The sequence below is a fragment of the Cherax quadricarinatus genome, chromosome 1 (genome assembly GCF_038502225.1).
Source record: "Cherax quadricarinatus isolate ZL_2023a chromosome 1, ASM3850222v1, whole genome shotgun sequence".
NCBI lineage: Eukaryota > Metazoa > Arthropoda > Malacostraca > Decapoda > Parastacidae > Cherax > Cherax quadricarinatus.
In genome coordinates, this window is record NC_091292.1 from 70765969 (window position 1) to 70785795 (window position 19827).

The 19827-nt window shown below is 42.9% G+C and overlaps 1 protein-coding gene across 5 annotated transcripts in view; it reads left to right on the forward strand.

The window, feature by feature from the left end:
- The window catches only part of LOC128688579 (ras-related protein M-Ras), a 160017-nt gene that overhangs the window by 112457 nt on the left and 27733 nt on the right, over window positions 1-19827 (forward strand). Inside the window, exons 1-2 of one of the 5 annotated variants that reach the window (XM_070082707.1) lie at window positions 4763-4877; window positions 8531-11308. The exons of 2 other annotated variants lie outside the window; for them this stretch is intronic. In XM_070082707.1, coding sequence (XP_069938808.1) covers window positions 8673-10106 — 1434 coding nt within the window. In that variant the 5' untranslated portion in view covers window positions 4763-4877; window positions 8531-8672 and the 3' untranslated portion in view covers window positions 10107-11308. Of the gene's footprint in view, window positions 1-4762; window positions 4878-8530; window positions 11309-19827 lie in introns of those variants that run through there. 2 more of the 5 variants (XM_070082713.1, XM_070082720.1) reach the window with 2 other exon arrangements.

The window sequence follows — 19827 nt, forward strand, 5'->3', positions numbered from 1 at the left end:
TTTCAATGCAATAGGGAAACACAATAAAATGATAAAATGGACTCAAAGCTTGTGCAAAAATAAAACAAACTGGGACACAATTCACTGGAATAAAATAAAATGGCACAGAAAGAATAAAATATTATGCACAGAACAGAGCATATGAAACTGCACTGAAATAAACTGTAGCAATATTTCAAATAACAATTGCTAATCAAAAAGTACTGCACAACACTGCATAAAATCTCTGCAAGAAAAACTTTAATGGCAACACAATATTTGCACAAGAATTATTGCAAAATGAGTCAGTGTGCAATAATAAAAATTATTACACAAGAAAAGAAATATATCAAGGAATGAACTGAGGGAACACTTTAACTCTTAACTGCACTCAAGCAACACTTAACAAGCAAAAGAACAATTTACTCTAAAAGAACTTAAAAATTGCACTAAGAGTGAATTTGTTCAATGAAACATGAAAAATAATATGTGCTAAAACACAGAACAAAAAAAAATTTGAACACTTACAGTGATGCAGAACACAACACATCAACATGAACACAATACTAGAATTTTCTTGCAATGAAACTTGGTATTTGAAAAATTTTGATAATTTCTTGCTTGCACAAAATAATGGCACTATTGTCTGTGGAAATAAGACAAATTAGACACTGGCTAAATGAAAGAATATGAACTCAAAAAAAAATGTTCAACACACAGGGAACAAAACAAGAATACACAAATGCTGGGATGAAAGAAATATATATAACTGAGACAACACTGAGTTGTGATGCAGAATATTTTTTTTTTTTTTTTTATCACACTGGCCAATTCCCACCAAGGCAGGGTGGCCCGAAAAAGAAAAACTTTCACCATCATTCACTCCATCACTGTCTTGCCAGAAGGGTGCTTTACACTACAGTTTTTAAACTGCAACATTAACACCCCTCCTTCAGAGTGCAGGCACTCTGAATTACTTCACTAGAATACTGAGAACACTAGGTGATTGTGAAGTGGAAACACAAGTTCTATACTGCTCGTATGTTGCACACACAAAGGAAAAACAATAAGTACTTACTTCAAGTGTATAAAAAGACACACAACACAACAGACATAAGATAATGCATGAAAATTAACACTGAATTAAGGAGATTATCAAATTATTGCAATCAGTATGTAATAAACACTGAGTCTGATCGAGAGTCACTGAATGTCACTAAGAAAATCACTGGAACACAAAAGAAATGTCTCAACACTCGCAAATGTCTCTATGAAAAATATTATCGCTGTAACGACTTGGTGAAGAATAAGGTTGATGGTAGTGGAGAGTAGAGGATTGTTTATGTCGTCTTGCTGCTGTCCTCTGCACACGTGATCGTAGAATTGCGCTTACATCGACGATAGACTTCTCACAGGAGGCTTTCAGTGGTTGGTGCCACTGTTGAAGACACACTCTAGCTCTTGACCCCCTATGTGGTCCTTAAAATATGGTGCTATAACCCCTTAGTAGTGTGCCAAAACACTGGTAGAGGTTGGGCGAGTACCACAACACAGTGAGAGTGGTTGGGTTTGTGGGTAAAGAGGGCTAAGGCATCTGAGGCCGCCTGGTGAGTTAGTGGGGTTAGCAGGGCTAAGACCGAGACCGCGTGGTGAGACACGTGGTCGTGGGCCTATGGGTTGAACGGCGTAAGCCTCACTGAGGACACCCACACTGCCGCGAAGATAATTCTAAGCCGGCTGGCTTAAAATACACCCACGAAATACCACAACACCACAGGGATGAAAAAGAGCACTCAGAATGGCTTGGAGCTTGAATCACAAGCGATGAAGACTACTCACGTGGCTTACTCGAGTACTGGGGTAAGACACCTGGGTTAGTTGCTAGCTGGCTTATCTTAACCCTTCACACAGAATAGCTTGATAACTTCTCACGATTAGCACAGCAGGGATGGAAGCTGGCTTGGCAGGCAACAGAACTGGATGGTATAGGCTAGGCTGGACTGGGCTCCCTCACCACAGACTGGAAGCTGACTTATTTTTGCAAACTTGGGTCAACCCCTTGGGAGTGATGCAAATAAACAGATAAACACTAATACAAAGAGACTGACCCGTGAATAATGTAGTAGCTGGTAGGAACTTGAGAGAGTAGCTGACTTGAGGTAGCAGGCTTGGCTAGGTCAGCCTACTGGCGACACGAAATGGCCGTCTTGCTGGTCGAAAGAAATCTCCGTACATCGGCATAATTATAAATTTTACACCCACACCGCTGCCACCATTTATCGTAGGGGTTCTTAAATGGAAATATCGAGGTTTGAAGGTAGACACACTTGTTGGATGATAACGATATATTGTCAGACTGTGATGATGGGAAATGGAGCCCAGCCTCTGCCTGTCCTAGCCTATGTCAAACGCCGACTGAGAGAGTGGCAGAGGTACGAACGTACACATGCGCATCCCGTGACGTCACACAAACAGTCACAGGCCTAGGGATCTCCTCTCTAAAGCACATGGATGATACTGATATGTTATACAACACAGGGATCAGCAACTATGCTGACAGCGTCCCACATGTGGCCTGAGCACACCTCAGCTGCCTATGGGTGCCAGTGTTTACAAGCCAGCCAGTGCGGTCGCATCCACGCATACAATCCGAACATTTCATATTATCACAGCGTTTTTAGTGATTGTACCTGCAAAATAAGTCACCATGGGCCCCAAGAAAGCTTCTAGTGCCAATTGTGCATAAAAAGGGTGAAAATTACTATGGAAATGAAGAAAGAGATAATTGCTAAGTACAAAAGTGGAGTGTGTGTCTCAGAGCTGGCCAGGTTGTATAGGAAGCTGTTCTTGCAAAAGGCGCAAGTTTGTTTTTGAAACAGAGATCGCAAGTACTTGAAGATGTTGAGAGACTGTTATTGGTGTGGATAAATAAAAAAAAGATAGGAGATACCATCTCTCGAGCGATCATGTATAAAAAGGGTGGGAAATACGTACTATTGTACCATGGTCAGCTGCTGCTGCTGCTGCACCACAGTCAGCTGTTGCTGTATCATCGTCAGCTGTTGCTGAACCATGGTCAGTTGTTGCTGAACCACGGTCAGCTGCTGCTGCTGTTGCACCATGGTCAGCTGCTGTTGCACCATGGTCAGCTGCTGCTGCACCATGGTCAGCTGCTGCTGCACCATGGTCAGCTGCTGCTGCACCATGGTCAGCTGCTGCTGCACCATGGTCAGCTGCTGCTGCACCATGGTCAGCTGCTGCTGCACCATGGTCAGCTGCTGCTGCACCATGGTCAGCTGCTGCTGCACCACGGTCAGCTGCTGCTGCACCACGGTCAGCTGCTGCTGCACCACGGTCAGCTGCTGCTGCACCACGGTCAGCTGCTGCTGCACCATGGTCAGCTGCTGCTGCACCACAGTCAGCTGCTGCTGCTCCACAGTCTGCTGCTGCTGCTCCACAGTCTGCTGCTGCACCACTGTCAGCTGTTGCTGAACCACGGTCAGCTGTTGCTGAACCACGGTCAGCTGTTGCTGAACCACGGTCAGCTGTTGCTGAACCACGGTCAGCTGTTGCTGAACCACGGTCAGCTGTTGCTGAACCACGGTCAGCTGTTGCTGAACCACGGTCAGCTGTTGCTGAACCACGGTCAGCTGTTGCTGAACCACGGTCAGCTGTTGCTGAACCACGGTCAGCTGTTGCTGAACCACGGTCAGCTGCTGCTGAACCATGGTCAGCTGCTGCTGAACCACGGTCAGCTGCTGCTGAACCACGGTCAGCTGCTGCTGAACCACGGTCAGCTGCTGTTGCACCACGGTCAGTTGCTGTTGCACCACGGTCAGTTGCTACTGCACCACGGTCAGCTGCTGCTGCACCACGGTCGGCTGCTGCTGCACCACGGTCGGCTGCTGCTGCACCACGGTCAGCTGCTGCTGCACCACGGTCAGCTGCTGCTGCACCACGGTCAGCTGCTGCTGCACCACAGTCAGCTGCTGCTACAGCACTGTCAAATGTTGCTACACCAGTAGTCAGCTGTTGCTGCACCACGGTGAGCTGCTGCTGCACCACGGTGAGCTGCTGCTGCTGCACCACGGTCAGCTGCTGCTGCTGCACCACGGTCAGCTGCTGCTGCTGCACCACGGTCAGCTGCTGCTGCTGCACCACAGTCAGCTGGTCCTAGTGGCATTAAAAGAAGAAGGGTAGTAACCCCGGAAAAGGACGTGCTACCTAAAGTCTTAATGGAAGGGGATTCCCTTTCTAAACATTAACAACTTCCATACTCTCCCCTCCTCCCATCCCATCAGTCATCACCAGATCTTCAATAAAGGTAAGTGTCAGTTTGTGTGCATTAAAATTAATATTTCATGTGGTAAAAAAAAATTTTTTTCATACTTCGTGGTGTCTTGCAGTGATTAATTTGATTTCCATTATATCTTATGGGGAAAATTAATTCACCTTACGATAATTTCAGCATACGATGAGCTCTCAGGAACGAATTAATATCGTAAGGTGGGGGTCCACTGTATCAGCAATATAAAATACATTATATACATTGTGACCCATTCAGGGGTCGAAATAAGGAGGTGGAGGCGTGTCTTCTCTGCTGGCTCTGGCTTTGGTCTGAGCCATACCATGTAGTATTACTTTCTCTTCCACTAAGCACAATGTTATTGTTTCCTTGTAAATAGACCATTCAAAGTAAAAGTTGTACTGATAGTTCTAATATACAATGAAGAGGTATATTACAGTAGAAATCTGCTCTTACCATATTGCAGGGAGCCATTACAATAGTCAGCAGTGCTCTGTACTTCCCAGGTGCAGCCTTACACACCACCATTTTATTACAATGAACTATACAGTGGACCCCCGCATAACGATCACCTCCGAATGCGACCAATTATGTAAGTGTATTTATGTAAGTGTGTTTGTACGTGTATGTTTGGGGGTCTGAAATGGACTAATCTACTTCACAATATTCCTTATGGGAACAAATTTGGTCAGTACTGGCACCTGAACATACTTCTGGAGTGAAAAAATATCGTTAACCGGTGGTCCACTGTATATGTTTTTTTTTTTACTGTCTGAAATGCATTAATTCTTAGTATATTTTGTATGACTGGGTGTGGTGAATTCTTATGTTGAGTTCAATTTTGAAAGGAAATAGGGTTGATTTTTTCCTGATGGTGGCACATTGATGGCAGAAATGGTGATAGATGATGATGCCTGCCACATTTTTGTATAATTTCTTTCAGCTTTAGCTTTATCAGATGCATTTTATAATTGGTATGTGTGTATTTGGTGTAGTTGTGGAGAGTTCCTATGTCTTTGGTAAGGGAATATGACTTTTATATTTGTTTGCTGACGTGTAGCATGTATGTGTGTGATGATAAACCTTACTTCAGTACATGCAACATATCCCAATAGGTCAACACTGCAGATGCAGCAAAGCCTTCACTAGTACGAATAATGAATTCCACTAAACGATCGCATTAATTGATTTCATACTATTTGAAGCCATTATAACACAAAGTACAATAATTGGTCCCAATCCAATGAAAATACAGTGTGCAATGAAAGTTTAATATTTTACAGAAAGATAATAAAAGTGTATTATTTAAGTTCATTATAAACAAAATAAAAATATATTTTATTGTTGATCTAAATTAAGGTCTCCATCAGTCATTCAGGCAAGTCATGATCATTAGTGTTCAGTTCATAGAAGCCAAGCGACCTTCCAGTGTCTGTTATTTCTTCAACAACAGCTTTCATTTGACTGGGAAAGCAGCTCCTTGATCTGCACTGGCAGATTAACCAGTAATTTAATTTGATTTCTAAAATGGTCAAACCAACCATTGTGCTTTCAATAAAAGTTTCTTCTGTTTCCACATGAACTCCATTTTCTTAAACTTCTATAGAGACTTGAATATTTTGTTTGATAAAGGACGTTCCATTTCTATTATTGTAATTCTTTGATTTCTAGTACAGTGGAACCTCAAAAATCGAACTGCTCCCAACACAACCAATTATGTAAGTGTATTTTTGTAAGTGCTTTTTTAAGTGCATTTTTGAGGGTCTGAAATGGACTAATCTAATTTACATTATTCCTCATGGGAATAAATTCATTCGGTAAAGGCACTCCAACAGCCTTCTGCACCAAAGAAAGTTCGATATTTGAGGTTCCACTGTAGTTGTTTGCAGGCCACAAAGAGCTGATGCAACTGTACCTTTTTCTTTTTATCTGCATGTTTTATATTAGATACAGTAGATTCGTGTGTTTCAACATCTTGGCGTATTTTAGAGTTTGCTATCACCATGTGTATATTGCTCTTTTGAGTTTTTTGTTCTAATGTAATAACAGGCCTCCTCTTTGTTTTGCACTTGGCATTATTTGCACTGTTGTGTATTCTTCCATTTGTCCATATTTGCTAAGGGCAGTTGATCAAAATTTTAAGTACAGTGGACCCCCGCCTTACGAAATTAATCCGTTCCTGAGAGCTCATCGTAAGCCAAAATTATCGTTAGCCGAATTAATTTCCCCATAAGAAATAATGGAAATCAAATTAATCCGTTCCTGACACCCCAAAGTATGAAAAAAAAAAATTTTACCACATGAAACATTAATTTTAATACACACAAACTGAAGAAGACATGCACAGTTACTGCTCTACTAAGAATAGAATACATGACACTTACCTTTATTGAAGATCTGGTGATTGATGGGATAGGAGGAGGGGAAAGTGTGGAAATTATTGTTTAAAAGGGGAATCCCCTTCCATTAGGACTTGAGGTAGCAAGTCCTTTTCCGGGGTTACTTCCCTTCTTTTAATGCCACTAGGACCAGCTTGAGAGTCACTGGACCTCTGTTGCACAACAGATCTGTCCATAGAGCTCTGTACCTCTGTATATAAAGTAGAATGTTGATTAGGATACGATCTTCCAACACGTTTTCAGTATTACACCATTGCAAAATTGCGGCATACTTTCATTAAGCACTCTATGATGTTCATCTAGGATGGTGCTACTTCTGCAGGAAAAATTTGGAGCACCATGAGCTAGACCATGGGAGTTTTACCCTCCATCTAGTGGCCTTGAAGACAGCCTGCCTGTGGGGGAGGCCTAGCTTCTTTTCCCATCCCACTTCTGTCTCGGTGGTCCATATGTATGTGTGTGTCCCGTATGATTCTCAGCTCTCTTTGTGTAAGTTTATTTAGGCACAGGTACACTTAACCCTTTGACTGTTTCGATCGTATATATACATCTTACGCGCCACTGTTTCGGACGTATTTATACACGTAAATCTAGCAGCTTCAAATCAAGCAGGAGAAAGCTGGTAGGCCTACATGAGAGAGAATGGGTGTGAGTGGTGGGGGTGCACCCTGTGAAAAAAATCTGGGACTCAGTGGTGCATTCAGGGCCGGATTACCGCATAGGCAAACTAGGCATTTGCCTAGGGCCCCGCGCATTTGGGGGCCCTGCAGTCCAAGGGGTTCAGGGGCTCATCCAAGATTGCGCACATGGTGCAAGTGCAAAGGGGTCCCTACCTAAAAAGTTCAAGTGTTTGGAGAGTAAAATTGATTTTTAAAAATTAATCATAACAAAAATAAATAATGAAATAAAATAAAATAAAAATAAATAAACCTAACCATAGATGGCAACACTCAACACGCCTTTGTTTACATCAGAACAGCTGTGTTTTCCCGCTAATGGGTGAGTATGGAAGATTCCTCTCCAATTTTCTGTAGTAATTACACGTTATCTAGACTGGTACTGTGACAAATTAACTGAAGTGTTGTTGATAGACATTGATGTGTATGGATAAATGTTTGTTTTCGCCTCTAAATGTTAAGGGAGGTACCTGATAGGGTTACTTGACCAGTAAAGACGCATGGACCAGTAAAGACGCATTTTTGGTAAAAATACTACAAAGAAAAACCTAAAAACGCAAACTGACTTCCGTTTGTAGGTTTTAAAAGCACTTTGTCCTATCTTTAAGTCTTTATCATTTCAATAACAGATCTCAATTGATTGATGTTCTACATCACTTCCGTCGCAAATGCTTAGTTTTCAAGTTGTGACGGAAGTGATGTAGAACATCAATTAATTTACTACATATTTCCCCAGAAACACATAAGCCACATCAGAAAATTGTTGGTTGGGTGAAACTGAAAATTGTCCCTGCATTCTTTAATTCTCATGTCCTTATCTATGGTGGTAGGCCATATATCATGCAAAACATAATGATTAGTTTAGTTATGAAAATGGAAATATAAATACCATTGTGCATTGTTCTTGGACTCAGTATGATTTCTGTTTAAGTAAATTGGAGATCAAGGAGGATGAATTAGTAAAATATTCGTAGCCCAAATCACTAACCTAATCTATGGTAAAAGTTCTGTATATGACTCCTTTCTGGTAACGTTTTGAATTTTTAGATGCGCAGCCAGAGGAAAGGGGGCTACAAGGGCCATATCCCCCCAATTGACAGAAAAAAAAAAAATTAATTATTAAAAAATTAATAATAATTGATGAAAAATTTGTATTTGCATGATTACAGACAGTGATACATCCTCATTATGGCATCTCGTGAACGTGATGTTGGACGTTCTTATGCGAGTGGGTCACAGAAAAGAAAGAAGAAAATTTAAGAAGAAGAACAGAAAAAGAAAGATGTAGGAAGGTGCAGAAAGATCACAGACATGCTCATGAAAACAGTTTCTGATGTTACCAGTACAGTTGAATCTGCAGATACGTCAGATCATACAGGAAGCCCTCCCTCCATTATTTCTCAGCCAGCATCTACTTCTTTTGTGTCTCCTCTCAATGTCTCAACGGACATTTCATCCACAGGATTTGTCTTTAAAGATCCTGCCTCATGGCCAAATGTAATCCCAGATTCTCTACGTAATGCTTTCATTGCAGAAAGCTTCAGTCAAGCTCTGAACATTGACTTTAGGAAATCAGCAAGGATTTATGATGATGGAAGTCGTCGTTGTTTAAAGTCATCTATGTTTTATAGGAACCTTGCAAATTCAGAAACTGTGAAAAGATCATGGATGGTATACTCTGAAAGCTCAGGAAAAGTGTACTGTTCAGCATACAAGTTATTTTCTACCAAAGAAAATACCTTCACACAGGGGTTCAATGACTGGAAAAATTCCAAGCGTTTTGAGGAACATGAAAACAGCACCACTCACAGGAGCTGCATTTTAGCCAGTGTATTTCGTGCACAGAAAAAAGGCTTATTGGATTCTCATTTGGAAAATCAAACTGAAAAAGAGCGCACTTATTGGAGAAAAGTTCTAGAAAGAGTTATTGCCCTTAGAGGACTTGCTTTCCGTGGAGAAAATGAGGTTTTTGGTTCGGAAAACAATGGCAATTTCCTAGGGATCATAGAACTGTTGGCACAATTCGATCCATTCTTAGCAAATCATGTGTCACGCCTTGGGGATGCAGGAAGAGGCACTGTATCTTACATGTCATCTACTATATGCAATGAATTTATTGAACTGATGACTAAGAAGGTCCTCAATAACATCATAGCAGCTGTGAAAACTGCAAAATACTTTGCAATAAGTGTAGATTCAACACCAGATATTTCACATACAGATCAATTGACATTCATTGTTCGCTTTGTCGACTCCAGTGGTAAGCCTGTAGAGCGCTTTATAAAATTCATTCCTCTTTCAGGCCATGATGGAGAAACAATGATGAATGTAGTACTGGATACTCTACTTGAACATGATCTCTCTATTATGGATTGTCGTGGCCAGATCTACGACAATGCAAGTAACATGTCGGGTAAATATAATGGATTGCAAGCCCGTATCAAGCAAATCAACCCACTTGCTGAATATGTGCCCTGCTCAGCACGTTCTCTTAATCTTTTTGGGTCATGTGCTGCAGAGTGTTGTGTCGCTGCAGTTTCATTTTTTGGACTTTTACAAGCACTCTTTAATTTTTTCTCTGCTTTAACGCATCGGTGGAGTATACTCAAGTCAACCATTCATGGAGATGTCATCAAATCATTATCAACAAGGTGGTCAGCGCAGCATGATGCAACACATACTTTGAAAGACAGCTTTGCTGAAATACGTTCTGCTTTGTTCCAAATAGCAGAGGATGAAGACTAGACAGCAACTACAAGAAGCAAAGCAGCCAGCTTAGCATCAAAATTGGAAGATTTTGAATTGGCCTTACTCTGTGTGCTTTGGGACTGTATACTGGAACGGTTAAATGCCACGAACAAGACACTTCAGAAAATTGAAATTGAAATGGCTACTTGTGCTAACCTCTATGCAGGCTTAGTGGAATTTGTAAGCTCACTTTGCAATGATGAAGCTTTTGAAATGTTTGAAGAGAAAGCTAAACTGCTGGTGAAAGACTACAGTTACCGGGCTGATCATCACCGGTCAAGGAAGAGGAAACGCAATTTTGAAGTGCCAGACAATGAAATTGTGTTGCTACCAAGGCAGAAATGTAAGATAGCTACATACTTCATCATTCTGGATTCACTGATTACAGAATTGGTGAAAAGAAAAGAAATCTACCAGAATCTCAATGACAAGTTTGGATTTCTGTTCAAAATTACTACTATGCCAGATGCAGAATTGAGAGAAGCTGCATTAAAGTTGCAACAACACCTTTCAGCAGATGTTCAGGACACATTTGTTGAAGAAATAGTTCATTTTTCTGGGTATATGAATCAGATTAAAGCTCCACCTGAAAAATGTGTGCCCTCAGCTGCTTTGAAACATTTAAGAAATGCAGGTATCTCAGAAACCTTCCCTAATGTTGACATAGTGTATCGCCTTTACCTAACACTTCCAGCTACTAACTGTGAAGGAGAACGTTCATTTTCTGTTTTGAAAAGAGTGAAAAACCAGCTCCGTTCAACAATGAGCCAAGACAAATTGTGTAACCTAGCCTTGTTGACCATTGAGTCTGATCTAACAAGAAATATTGATTTTCACAATATAATTGATGATTTTGCCAATATGAAATCCAGAAAAAAGTTTATTTAAGAAGTGCCTGTGAATATAAACAATTCTTTACTTTCTTGAGTTTATATGATTTGATAGTCTTATGTATGATGCAATGATAACAATAATGGTCAGTGATTTATAAAGGGAATAATAGTGCTGTAGTGGTTATGCTGAATATAATAGGTACATGATGTCACTACTTTAATAGCCTAATCTAGTAATACTATGCTGTCTTGAGTTTATTCTCTTTAAAATGCATGATTTAACAAGATAGTTATAATGGCTGTTGGTAAATGGTTTTGGTTGTCTTGATGTACTTTCCCTATTAAATTTAATCTAAATAGCCAGAATGTATTTAATTAGACCTTAAACAGGCTCACATTGACCCCCCCACCCCCCCACCCCAAGCTGGAAGGGGTCGCTTCGCTTACCCGTAACTTACCCGGAGACTTCTTAATCCGGCCCTGGGTGCATTGTGGGAACGCCATCTTGGTAGTCCATTTTCACCATGCCTCGTGGTAAGAACTACCTCACTCCTCGGTGGATTGAAGGTGTTTTGTTCCCAAGTAATAGCTCTAACAGCGATGGAAGTGTCAGTGAAAGTGAATTCCATGGTTTTCAAGCGGGTGTGACTGAAAACAGTGCCCAGGATAACGTAATTAGTGATGAAAACCCAGATGACCCATGACCTTCCACCTCTGGTGCTGGGCCGGCTCGTTCACGTTCATCTGCATCAGGACGAAAGAGGAAACTATTTGCCCATGTACAGGACTCAGATGTGAGTAGTGATAGTGATAGTGATTTCAAAGCTATTGAAAGCAGTTCTAGTTGCGACAGTGAGGGTGAATATTCCTCAGTGAAGCGGCAGTATATACGACGCAGCATGCAGTCTGGTAGTGTGTCATATGCTGTTCCTAGGGAAAGGAGTAAATCTCGGAGCACATCGTGTGGCCCTACACCACGACCTGATAGTGAAGATGACGATATTGTTACGATGGGTATGAATGATGTGAGAGGCAGCAGGTGGTGGTGGTGATAGTGACAGTGGCACGAGTCATGTGGCACCAGCAGCGGGCCACACTACTACAAACACTGCTGACTCTGCACAACTACAACCAGCCTCACCCAACACCACAGTCCCACAAGCTACACAACCACAACCACGTTTCAATATCCAGAACCCACCAGCAGACAGCATCTGGGATTGGCAGCAAGGTGACGAGTTTGTTCCCAGTCCCCATGACTTTGATGAAACACAAAATGGAATACGGGCATCGTGTACACTTGGGAACAATGCTACTGAACTGGAATGCTTTCAGTTATTCTTTGATGAACCCCTGATGGACATTATTGTCAGGGAAACCAACACACATGAGTACACCATGGCAAATACAATTCTCTCACCAAAATCACGGCTACACCAGTGGAAGGACACAGCTGTGGCAGAGACATAACTGTTTTTTGCCACATTAATGCTTATGCCACATGTGCATAAGCACACTGTCACCACATACTGGTCAACAGAATGCCTGATTTCAATCCCAGGTTTTAGTGACATTATAGGTGTGAATCGTTTTTTGATACTGTTGCATATGCTACACTTTTCAGACAAAAGGCCTGACAAGCGACAGGTTATATAAGATCAGAAATGTGTTTATGTACCTGAAACAAAAGTGTTGCATGTATTTTTATCCCTTCAGGAAGCTTGTTATTGATGAGTCCTTGATTTTATTCAAAGGAACTCTCATTCAAGCAATATATACCAAGCAAGAGGAAACGCTTTGGTATAAATTTATTTGTACTGTGTGATTGCAAAAGTGGTCTGGTTTTGGATATCATTGTGTACACTCGCAGTAATGCATCGAGAGATCAGGATGTTATTGGGTATCTCTGGTGATGTGGTTCGAACAATGATGGAACCATACCTTGGTAAGGGGCATATGTTATATACTGATAACTGGTACACAAGCCCCATACTCAGTGATTTCTTGTGAGTGAACATGACAGACGTGTGGGGCATAGTTCGTGGTAATCGTAAACGTATGCCAAGGTTCGACGCTGGCACTCGCAGAGGTGAGGTACAGGCCTTTGCTGCCAATGACATCATGGTATTTATGACAAATGTGATGTCACATTGTTGACATCAGTTCACCGAAATGAAATGGCAGACAGTGGCAGACAGAATAGAGACCAATGAATGGAGTATGGAACACGTTCGTACAGCATAATGATGTCAACGAGATAGTCAGTTGATCAAATGAAAATGCTGGCCCACAGATGGCTCTAACTTCATCCTGTACCCTACTTGTATGTCTCATAACAATAAAAATGCTTTCAAATGAGCTGATGTAGGTAACAGCTCTTAGCTTGCCAATAAAGTTAGGAATCCTTACCCTGTAAATAGCTTGTCAATAAAGCTAGGGATCCTTACCTCTTCAAAGGGGGCTCCTTGGCGTGGTGAAGAGGCTCTTGGTCTGAGGAATTAGACCTGTCGGTCTCCTTCCTCAGACCGAACCTAATTACCCCCCAATCCCCCCTTCCCCATCCCATCCTCCCCTTTTTCCTTTCCTCCTAATCCTCCCCACCCCTCCGTTTTGCCCTTCCTCTTTTTGACCTTTGGGATTTTTCGCACAGGCGTGCTAGCTCCTAGGTAGGGGAAAGGGTACCGGGGTCCATCCCATTCCGTTGAGGTTCTTGGTGGTGGCGTAGTTTGCCGTGGAATGTGGATCACCTGGGGATGTTCCGATCCCTCTCTGGTATCCCGGAGGGTGGCTTTGGGTGTCTTTCGGGCGACGGGTGTATCTCTGGAAGCCACCTTTCAGATTCCGGGGATGGTGGCCGAAGAAGGTATGCTTTGTGGCGGATATCCGGCTGCCCTCTCATTTGTCCACCGAGGTAGCTCGGCAGATGTGAGGTTGCTATCCTGGATTGCTGGTTTACTGGCATGAAGGGTAGGGTATGGCACGGGTTCCATGCTGCATCTGCACTACTTGCGGTGCTGAGGTCCTCTTGGGCGCAGAGGGAGATTTCTGGCCCTTTCATTCCTCCTAGGAACTATCCCTCCCTGGTCCCCCCCTTTTTTTCTTTTTTTTTCTTAAAAACAAAAAGAAAGAAGTAACCTAACCATGGAGTTCCAAATCCATGACCCCGCTACCCCTGGGCCCCTTATTGTTACTGCACCCCGTTCTGACCTGGCCTCATCTTTTGGCCACTCTTTGGACACTCCTAAGGCCCCTGTACCTCTTGCTGGTGCTGTTTCGTCACCCGCTTCAGGTGCCAGGGTTTCGACTGGCTCCTTTGATTTGTCTGACCTCCGCTTTCCTCTGAGTATGCTTCTGGCCTCTCCCTCTACGGTGCGGCAATTTTTGAATCGCCAGCCCGTCCCACGTCAAACCAACTCTGGTCCCACTTCTAAATGCCAACGACAATCTCCTGATGTTACTTTGTTACCTTCCCGTTCTACTCGGAAAAGACCGACACGTCATGCACTCCCTCTCCACACTCGGTTTCGGACCACACAATGGACTAAATTCTTTACTTTAAGACCGACTTCTTCTACTGCCTATCTTTCCGACCATAGTACAGTGGACCCCTCGCTTAACGATCACCTCCCAATGCGACCAATTATGTAAGTGTATTTATGTAAGTGCGTTTGTACGTGTATGTTTGGGGGTCTGAAATGGACTAATCTACTTCACAATATTCCTTATGAGAACAAATTCAGTCAGTACTGTCACCTGAACATACTTCTGGAATGAAAAAATATCGTTAACCGGGGGTCCACTGTATTGGCAAAATGCTCCTACACCAGTTGTCCCTCTACTTCTCAGAAGTCCAAAAAATCTTTAACCCCTCCTTCCCTTCATCCACCTCCACATTTTACCTTCCCGGTCTCTGTACCTGGATCCTCCCCTTTCACTGGCTCTGTTACAAGTGTGGAGGTTCATCCTCCTCCTCGTACTGTGCCTTCCTCCCCTGTCTCCTCCCAAGTTTCTTGCTCTTCTGCCACCTCCCAGGTTTCTGCCTCTTCTGTCCCCTCCCACACTTCTCCAGTTCCCTCCACCCTTTTGCCCCCCCCCCCAACCTTGGTACACTCCATTACAGTTCCGATCTTTACTCAAACTCCTCCTCCTTCCATCTCCAATATTGTCTCCCATATGACGTCTCTGAACTCTGAAACACTTGAAGAAATCTCTGAATATGTTGCAGAGACCAAACCATCAATGGACACTGATCCACCCTCTGTTCCTTCTCTTTCCTCTTCTCCATCTGCGCAACTCCTTTCTTCACAACACACTGTTCCTTCGCTGCTTGAACATTTTCCTTTGCCACCGCATGTGGACTTTTCTAACCCCTCTAGTCCATAGGTACCTTTACCTGCAGATTTCAGATATCTTCATCGTTGCCAATCATGGCCTATTTACAGTTGAATATACCTTCTTTACCTTCCCTTCTCGCTGATGGACCCACCTTTCATCCGGACTCTCTCATTGACTTTTTGACAACAACTGACTGACTTCACAAACTCTGATGATACCTTCAGCCCTTTCTACCTCAATCTCTTGCTACCCTCTACCCCCGCACTATCCCCTGCCCTGCTGTTCTGTAACCTACTGATTATCCCTCCCCCCCTTCTGCCGCCCAATACCCTCGCTTCCTTCCCTACCCAGCAGCGCTGTATAGCCCTTGTGGCTTAGCACTTGTTTTTGATTATAATAATAATAATACACATATGCTGCTATGTATGATAATCTATGTAACTGTATTTGTGTATTCTTGAATAGACTTATACGAGCACATGTGGCATTGTAAGTAAGTTTAAGTATACACAAATACAGTCATAGATTATCATACATAGCAGCTTGGATAACCCAAAAAAAGTCAGTGACTATTTCCATTAGGGTCCCTGTACCATATGGTACAATGTACCCTATGGTACAATGTACCCTATGGTACATTGTACTATATGGTACCATTGTACTGTATGGTTCAAAACCATAGAATTCCACTTCTGATTCACTTCCTTCAGTGTATCAGTGTGAAAACTATAACTTGGGAAGAGGAGAGCCCCAGTTCGCCAGGGAGTGGGAGCTTCCTTGCCGCAAGGCATGATGAACAAAGCATACTGAGATAGCGTTCCCACAATGCAATGTTGGTACCCTGATTGTTTGTTAGTGCGCACACTGACAACGCAGACCCATTCTCTTAGATGTAGGCCTACTAGCCTTCTCACACTAAATTTGAAACCACTAGAATTTTTGCGTAGATCTACGGCTTGGACCCTGGCTTCAAAGTTGTAGATCTACAGTACGGACCCTGAAAGGGTTAATATGGCGTCCTCAAGACTAATAAGACACAGTTAGTGATTTTAATGTGTACCTGCATGCCAGCACAGTGTGCAAGTTTACTTAGGTACAGGTACACGTAAGTATAATTATCAGAGTACGTATATATAAAATGTGAAATAACTTTAAAACACTTGAAACTTTGGAAAGTTTTCAAACATAATGTTGAGACGCAGTGCTTACAGAGAATGTAAACAAACTGGATGGCGCGGGCCATATTAGAAAGACGGGGAGCCGTGTAGAGAGAGTTGGTCATAATTTGAAATCGTCGTATTAGCGGAACGCTGTAAAGTGGGGCTCCTGATATATTCTCCACCTGCCCCTCCAGTGTTTTCACTTTTCTGCTGCTAACTTCACTTCTTTCCTTATTTATGACACAGCCTGACTATGGCAGTATCACTTCCTGGAGGCCTACTGACTTGCCAACCCTCACTGATACTTTTATTTTTTGTTTTGTTTTTTACTTTCTTCCTTTTGTTTGTTTATCTTTTTGCACTTGCTATATGCTACCTCATGGTTCACTCACTAACCAATTTGAATTTCTGACTTTGGGTTTACTTGTCCTTGTAAGTTGACTATTTGTAGCTCTGTGGCAGGAGGTACCTGCTAGGCCTCGAACAGTCTTTGGCACTTTCAAATTTCCTGAAATTTCAGTCTTCCTTTCATCTTTTTCACTTTTAAGACTTTGTTGTCACTTGTTGGATTGTTCACTGAGCCAGACATTATCACTGGCTTCTGCTAAGAGCTAAAACATGCCCTAAAAACACTAAAATTCTGAGAATCTTGTTGCCCCTACTCTCTGACTGCCGTGTGTGTTGTGAATGACTCCTTACTTAGATGTCGAAACGCTGTTCTCAGGTTTGCCAGGTGTGTGTATGCTGCAGCAGTTATTGGCTTGATGTATACCTCAGGAGATGTGCTCAGTATGATGCTCACCCCAAGATCCTTTTCCTTGAGTATGTTTTGCAGCCTGTGACCTCTTAGGCTGTACTCTGTGATCCTCTTTGCTCTTCACCAATCATCATAACTTTTTACTTGCTGGGGTTAAACTCCAGAAGCTGCTTGTTGGACCAGGCTTGCAGCCTATCCAGATCCTCTTGTAGGCCTACCTGATCCTCTTCTGCTGTGTATGTGGGTGTTGGTGGATGTGTGGGTGTACTCACCTAGTTGTGGTTGCAGGGGTCAAGTCACAGCTACTGACCTGCCTCTTCACTGGCCACTACTGGGTCACTCTTCCTGCTCCATGAGCTTTATCATACGTCTTCTTAAAGCTGTGTATGGATCCTGCCTCCACTACGTCACTTCCCAAACTATTCCACTTCATGACTACTCTGCGACTGAAGAAATATTTCCTAACATCCCTATGATTCATCTGAGTCTTCAACTTCCAACTGTGACCCCTTGTTGCTGTGTCCCATCTCTGGAACAATTTGTCTGCCCACCTTGTCGATTCCTCTCAGTATTTTATATGTCGTTATCATGTCATCCCTATCTCTTCTGTCCTCCAGTATCATCAGGTCGATTTCCCTTAACCTCTCCTTATAGGACATACCCCTTAGCTCTGGGACTAGTCTTGTTGCAAACCTTTGCACTTTCTCTAGTTTCCTTACGTGCTTGGCTAGGTGTGGGTTTCAAACTGGTGTTGCATACTCCAATATGGGCCTAACATACACAGTATACAGGGTCCTGAATGATTCCTTATTAAGATCTTGGAATGCTGTTCTTACGTTTGCTAGGCACCTGTATGCCGCAGCAGCAATTTGGTTGATGTGTGCCTCATGAGATGTACCTGGTGTTATACTTGCCCCAAGATCTTTTTCCTTAAGTGAAGTTTGTAGTCTCTGGCACCTAGACTGTACTCCATCTGCAGTCTTCTTTGCCCTTGCCCAATCTTCATGACTTTGCATGTGTGGATGTACTCATCTAATTGTATTCATTTAATTGTGGTTGCAAGGTTCGAGTCGTAACTCTTGTATGGATCCAGCCTCCACTACATTGCTCACCAGACTGTTCCATTTCCTGACAGCTCTGACTGAAGAAGTACTTCCTAACATCTCCATGACTCATCTGAGTTTTCAGCTTCTAGTTGTGACCTCTTGTTGAAGTGTCACATCTCTGAAACATTTTGTCCCTATCCACCTTGTCAATTCCTGTTGGTATTTTATATGTCGTTATCATGTCCCCCCATCCCTCCTATCCGCCAGTGTTGTCAGGTTAAGTTCCTTTAGCCTCTCCTCATAGGATAACCCCCTCAGCTCCGGGACTAGTCTTGTTGCAAACCTTTTTTACCTAATCTAATTTCTGACGTGTTTGACCAGGTGTGGGTTCCATGCTAGTGCTTCATACTCTAATATGGACATGACATACATGGTGTACAGTGTCGTGAATGACTTCTTACTTAGATGTCGAAGCTGTGTTCTCGGGTTTGCCAGGTGCCCGCATGCTGCATCAGTTATTGGGTTGATGTGCATCTCAGGAGATGTGCTCGGTATGTCAGTAATGCTACTGTGTACTTGTGTAGTATACTTAGATAATCCCAGCTATGTTATAGATAGGCTCCCTGGCTAGCTATGATGGCACGGGTCCCGCACATGTGAGCAGTTGGCTGCAGGGCTCCCATCTCAGTTCAGTGCTAGTAGGCATAGAGAAGACAGGCAGGCCTGGGCTTCTCCTACAAGACTCTCATAATTATATGCCTCCAGACATCCAACATGTGCATTTCTTACTCTAGTATCTCCTCACAAACCCCCAGGACATGTATGATGCTCGCCCCAAGATCCTTTTCCTTGTGTAAGTTTTGCAGCCTGTGACCTCTTAGGCTGTGCTCCATCTGCAGTCCTCTTTGTCCTTCCCCAAGCATCATAACTTTGTACTTGCTGGGGTTAAACTCCAGGAGCCGTTTGTCAGACCAGGCTTGCAGCTTGTCCAGATCCCCTTGTAGGCTTACCTGATCCTCATCCACTTGTACTCTCCTCATTAGCTTCACATTGTCTGTGAGCAGGGACACCTCACAATTTTTCCCATCTGTCATGTCATTCACATGTACAAGAAACAGCACTGGACCTAGGACTGACACCTTGTGGAACCCCACCTGATATATACACCCACTCCAACACCTTGTCTTGTACTATCACTTGTTTCCTTCCTGTCAGATATTCTCTGATCCATTGCAGTGCCTTCCTGTTATTCCTGCTTGCTGCTCTAACTTTTGTACTAATCTTTTTTGCAGAACTGTGTCAAAAGCCTTCTTACAATCCAAGAAGATGCAGTCTACCCATCTCTCTCCTGTCTTACTTCTCTTACCTTGTCATAGAACTCCAGTAGGTTTGTGACACAGGATTTCCCTTCCCTGAAGCTGTGCTGGGTGTCATGTATGAGTCCATTCCTTTCTAGGCACTCCACCACTCTTCTGATAATCTTATCCATAACTTTACATACTATACATGTCAGTGACACTGGTCTGTAATTTACTGTAGCCTGTTTGTCTCCTTTCTTAAAAATTGGGTCTACATTTCCTGTTTTCC